This window comes from Balaenoptera borealis (assembly GCF_965194805.1).
Source record: "Balaenoptera borealis genome assembly, chromosome: 1".
In the NCBI taxonomy this organism is placed as follows: domain Eukaryota; kingdom Metazoa; phylum Chordata; class Mammalia; order Artiodactyla; family Balaenopteridae; genus Balaenoptera; species Balaenoptera borealis.
The window spans coordinates 187,034,200-187,040,199 of record NC_138860.1 but is presented as its reverse complement, the minus strand read 5'-3'; the positions used below and the strand labels follow the sequence as shown (position 1 = coordinate 187,040,199).

Below are 6,000 nucleotides of genomic sequence, written 5' to 3'. Positions count from 1 at the left end.
ACTTGAAACCAGCAGCAGCAGTGAAAGGAGCACAGAGAGGGGGATACTTTGGGAGAATTCCAGGAAACAGAAGTGCCAGGTGGACTTGTGGGGGGAGGTAGGGGAGAGATAGAGAGAGGAGTCCAAAGTAACAGGAAAGTTTCTGGCGTTGGTGACTGTGCAGATGGTGGTGTCACCATCTTCCAAGACAGGAAATACAAGAAGCAGACAGGTTTGGGGGAGGGGAAGAATTATGTCTCGAGTTCTGTTCAGGACATTTATTCATTCGTTTCTTGGGCATTACTAGTGGCAGATACCTTGTCAGGAAACACCGTGAACAAAAGAAACAAAGTCCCTGCACTCCTGAAGCTTACACTTCAGGGGCGGAAGGACAGTTTTTACACAAATAAAAGAACAAAGTAACTGCAGAAGCCTGTGTGAGGAAATTAAGCAGAGTCGTGTGGTTGAGTGTGCTACAAGGGGGGCCAAGGAAGGCCTGTGTGTCCAGACTTGGAGTTAAGAAGTTGCCAGGCTGAGTCTGACGGTGACCCAAGGACATACAAGCAGAGAAGCAGCTCGGATAGAGAAGCTCAGAAATCTGGGCTGGAGATGATCAGAAAAAAGGCCAAAAACCGTATCGCAGCATATAATGCTATTTCTAGAAAAATCAAAGATACACAAAATGATACCACGGGTACACTGGGGGTTAAGGCTATTTGGATCTTGTTTTTCCCCTAAACTGGGTGATGAGTACAGAGGTGTGAGATGTCATATGTAATTTAAATACTTTTTTACACAGCGTATCACAAAGTAAACTGGACTAAAAAAAGGAAAAAAGGACAGGCGCAGCGTCTCACTAAGCTCAACGAAGCCCCGTTTCTGTACCTCCCTCATCAGGGACCAGGCAGCCTTGGCCGGTTCTCGCTTCACGCGCATTGGCTCAGGCAGTCGCCCCGCCCATGTCCGCCCGCCAGCCAATGGGCGTGCGGGATCCGGGTCCACACCCCCGCCGCGCACCGCCCCGGGCCCGCGCCGCCGAGTGACGTCACAGCCCGGCCCCCGCACGTGACAGCCGCGCGCCGGGCTCCGGCTGGCTGCTGGGCTCCCGCTGGCTGCCGCGCTCGCGCCGCAGAGGCAGGTGAGGCGCCTGTGGCCACGCGGCAGAGGGCGCGGGCCGAGGGAGCCAGTCGTGGGGGCGCGCGCGCATGGAGGCGGTGCCGGCGGCCTCCTGAGGACTGCCGGGAGAGCGGAGCGGCCACCTCGTGCATCCGTCAAGCCGCCTCGAGCCCGCGGCACCCGGCGGCTGCGGGCCGCGGAGCCGGCGCGGCCATGGCGACGGGCAGTCAGCAGAAGGAGAACACGTTGCTTCACCTCTTCGCCGGCGGGTGAGTGTCCCGGCCCGACTCCGCGCCCCCGCCCCGCGCCCTCGGTGCGCCGGGGCCGGTTACCGGCCCTCTCGGGGCTGAAGCTCCGCCTCCCGAAAGAGGAAGTCCCGGCGTGGGGGTGGTGGGAAGCGTCGGGGGGAGAAGGGCCTGTCCCACCTCCTGGCCGCATCCCCGGAGGGTGATTTTACGCCGCGTGCGCCGCGCCCACGCCCACCCCCATCCCCACGGCATCTCCAGCTTTTTCTCCTTTTAAACAGTTAGTGGCTGGTCTGACGAGTGTCACTCGGGGGCCGTCCTGCCTGGCCACGCTGCGCTTAACGACCCTCTGCCTAGATTCTCCTCCTGGGCCTTTTCCCGAAGGCTCTGGGCGGTCTTGGGGATGCTCCGTTTGGCCCGGGAGTCCCTCAGGGTAGCGCAGGGGCGAGTTCAGATGGTCGAGAGGGCTGCCGGTATTGGGCATCAGCAGGGGCCTGGAAAGTGCTAGTGAACCGTGATGCTGCGGTCAACAACCTGTGGGAGAGCAGTCGGGAAGGTGTGCTGAAATGCTTCTCACCTGCTGGTTGAAGCGTCCAACGTCAGAAACAACATTAAATCTAAGATGTGCCCTGTTTTGAAAGTATCATTAGTTTGATCGTCATGGCACCTTGTATTTTTTCAATGGAGGCAACGTATTTTTAGGGAGGTGGGGTGGTAGGGGGTTAGGAGGGGAGCTGGTGTTTTTGTTTTTTTCAGAAAATAAAAGTAAAAATGTTTTGTATTAGTAATTTGTTTTCTTTTAATGCAGTCTTTGGGTCCTTTTGGAGTCTTCTAGATGTTTGGAGTCTTATTTGAGGACCTCACAGGCCTGGCACAGCCATTTTTAAGTGTAGGACATTCTGCATAAAGTAGAATTTATCCTGGATTATTATCTTGATTTGTGTATTTTAGTTGCAGCTTAGTGTTTTAGTTACTACCCAGATATGTTCCTTATTACAAACAAGTAATGGTTGAGAATTTATTTGCAAAAATGACCATGATGAAAGTGTTCCTGAGCGCTCTGTACTTTTTATCGTAGTGGATTACCCAGTTACGTTGTTTCTCCGGTCAGAAAATTGGTTGTTCTTCATACACAGGAACGATTTCTCATTCAGCTCTTCCCTATCAATCCCCCTCCTTTTGCTTCATCTCCCCCTTGATACTTACTTTGAGAGTAACACAAGGTTTGGGGAGGGATTCCTAAATTAAGAGTACATTAATTTGTCATTGTGGGGAATTTTAAACAAGTTGACCATGTTATTTAAGTCATTTCTCAAGCTAAGAAGGATAGCTAATCTTTTTTTTTTTTTAATGATTTTATACTCAGTGATTTTGATTTACAGTTTTTAAGTGAGGTGGTCTTTTAAAAAATTCTTGTATTCCGAACTGGGAGAGTTACTTGCTCTGGAGCAGCCTCTGTGAGGCTTGCTTGGTAATTGATTCCCCTGTCGACATGAATCTCCCTACACGCCCTTCACAGTGCCCTCTGGCTGCTGATTCTCCTCCCGGAGCACCAGCCTCTTACCTTGTGATGGAGGAAAACTGCAATAGCCAGCACAGCTCTGGACTGATTGAAACGTGGAGTTTATTAGAGTGGTGCCTGGGGCTATTGTATTTAATAGGTTTCCTTTCCTTCATTAGCAGTTCTCGGGATTCCTTGCAGATATGCAAGAAAGAAAATAAATCTTCGAAAAGGATGCTTTCAGAGTAACTAATTGGATTTCTACTCATTCCCACTAGCCTAAAATATACTACTTCCATTTCTTTTAGGGAAGATCATTAAAGGAGCTAAGTATCCAATGGATGTATCATGCAGTTAAAATCAGTCAGTGCAGTGGTCCCCCCCCTGTGTGGTGGAAGTCTGTGCTGCTTTGCTCCAAGTAACTAGTTTCCACTGTTAAGCTGGCCTCTTTCCAAAGAACTGAGTACTTTCTTTGAAAAGGAGTCAGAGCCCCTGCTTTTTAAGGGGGGCTCTGTGACATTTCTCCTGATTATTGACTAGCCATTGGAAACTAACATCAAGCAAGTTTAATGCTATAACTAATTAATGATACTGAGTAAATATTTTTATCAGGTATAACAGGCTTATGAATAGTTGAAAATTAATTTTAGATCCTGGAAAGTAAAAACTACACCCAAAATAACTCGCTGTCTTTTAAATTTCTTTAAAAAAATTTTAAGCAGTTTTGTGTGTTCTTCGCAAGGCAAAAATACTCCGAAGTTAACCTGTAATAGTCATCTTTTTAATATAGTGTTGCCCTTTAAGAAAGAAGAGAACTGGAGGAGAAACACCCACAAACCAACACCTAGAAATAAGCACTTTAGAATCAGGTCTTTGTGTGTATATGTGCACCAAATGTAATTTCAGAGTTAATTTTAAAATAGACTCCCATTCTTTATACATTGCTTCCTCCTTAGAAATATGTTGGGTTTTGATGGCAGCATGGTAGTGAATTCTCTGAATGTACTCCTAATCAGTCGTTACTGTTCTGTGGTTGCAGTGAAGAAGGTAAACACAGTTTCCAAGCCCAGTGACAGGAATTCAGGGAGGCTCTTATAGTGATTTATGACAGGGCTACCTAATTTATTCTGATTACATAATTTCTTTCTGATCTTTCATTGCTAATTTTTTGCCGTTATAAACTGGACATCCTTATGTGTACCTGTGTAGTTGTCTGATTAGTTCCTTAGGATAAACCATTAGAAGTACAATTGCTGAGTCAAAACACATTTTTAAGGCTTTTGATAGCTACCAGCATCTTCATAAGCCATCTGTTAGGGTGGTTTGCTTCTGTGTGAGGGAACCTCATTCATTTGATGTCGATTTTTAGTATTTTTAGGGATTCTGCTGTTTTCTGCTTTCTCTCCTCCTATCCCCAAATCTGGGTAGTATTGTTGTCAAGACCAAAAACCTAAACAAATTTTATTGTAAACCTATCATTCCTTTTCTACTGTTTAAACCAGACCATTAAGAGAACCACTGAAATCCTCCGAAGTGGCCCTTCTGTGTCTAGGCCTTATGTCTGTTGAGAAAAATCTCTTCTTAAACTTCCCCTATCAAATGACTTGGGGATTCTGGTTGTGCGTGTAGTGTTGGTGATGTCCTTCGCCTGCTGAACAAGCAACAACGTGGCAGGGTGGCGATTCAGGAGAGTACTCAGCACCTGAAATAGCTGTGCTAAGCTGCCCTTAGATTAGAGGTTGATGGCCTCGATAATATGCATTAAGTCTTATTTTTATGGCATGGTTTTGTCATTAAATGTACTTACATAGCCTTTAAAATGTATTTTAATGGGGATATGGTATGTCTTTAAGGTTTTTAAAATATGTAACCTAAGACAATGTTCATAATTCAGTATTTCCCCCCATTACGGACAGCTGTCACCTGGCGTACTCCTGTACTGTCCTTGTCCCTACAGATTTAATCTGTATCAGCTAATGGTTAGTTTTGAAGTGTTAGGCACATGTTAATATATCTGCTAAGGAACGATGTAGAGAAGATGCAAGATTTATTTGCAATGATGAAAGAAGTTTTGATATAGTGTGCCCATTTATCTTATATAAGGCTTATATAAATGTATTAAGGCTATAAATTGACTTTGATTTCATCCAGTGTATTTTATATATGTGACATTTTTTAAAAATGTATTGTGTTTGGATGAAAGATTCCTGCTAGAATTTAAGCTTCATGAGGGTAGCACCCATGTCTGTTTTCTTCACTGGTCCATCCTAAGTACACTGCCCACCCCACATGTTAGAGATACTTCACTGATACTTGTTTAATGAGTAACTAACTGATGTGGCCTGTTAAATTGTCCCAAATAAAGAAAAGCAGTACTTTATTTGCGAATTATGAACATGGTTCTGTAGTAAGATTTGCTGAAACTGAATTGGCATAAGGTAATATTATTTTGGATTTGTGTATTTGTGAAAGATAATGATTCTTTTCAGATTCAGCAGGTACTGTAGAGGTTTTTTTCAATAAATTTATTTATTTTATTTATTTATTTTTGACTGTGTTGGGTCTTCATTGCTGCACGAGGGCTTTCTCTAGTTGCGGAGAGCGGGGGCTACGCTTCATTGCAGTGTGCGGGCTTCTCATTGCGGTGGCTTCTCTTGTTGCAGAGCACGGGCTCTAGGCGCGTGGGCTCGGTGGTTATGGCATGCAGGCTCAGTAGTTGTGGCACAGGGCTCAGTAGTTGTGGCTCGTGGGCTCAGTAGTTGTGGCTTGCAGGCTCTAGAGGACAGGCTCAGTAGTTGTGGCCCATGGGCTTAGTTGCTCCATGGCATGTGAGATCTTCCCGGACCAGGGCTCAAACCCATGTCCCCTGCATTGGCAGGCGGATTCTTAACCACTGTGCCACCAGGGAAGCCTGCAGAGTTTTTTTATTCGGGTGCTGTTTCAGATTTTTTTTTCTAAATGAGGTAGAATATAGAAAATGGCATCTAAAGGATAGTTAGCTGCATCAAAAAATATGCGTTTTGCTTTTACTGAGTGAATACAGAATTTGCATAATCAAAATCTTCTAAGCCCTATGCTAGGGATTCAAATAAAACATTCCAGAAAATTATGTATAAAGAGGCACTCTTTTTTTTCAAGTAGTGACAATAGAGGTAGCAG

The 6,000-nt window shown here is 45.4% G+C and overlaps 1 protein-coding gene across 1 annotated transcript in view; it reads left to right on the top strand.

The window, feature by feature from the left end:
- Positions 1–1,039: 1,039 nt before the first annotated feature.
- The window catches only part of SLC25A33 (solute carrier family 25 member 33), a 29,462-nt gene continuing 24,501 nt past the window's right edge, over positions 1,040–6,000 (top strand). The window contains exon 1 of the mRNA XM_082397999.1: positions 1,040–1,364. Coding sequence (XP_082254125.1) covers positions 1,309–1,364 — 56 coding nt within the window. The 5' untranslated portion in view covers positions 1,040–1,308. The remainder of the gene's footprint in view (positions 1,365–6,000) is intronic.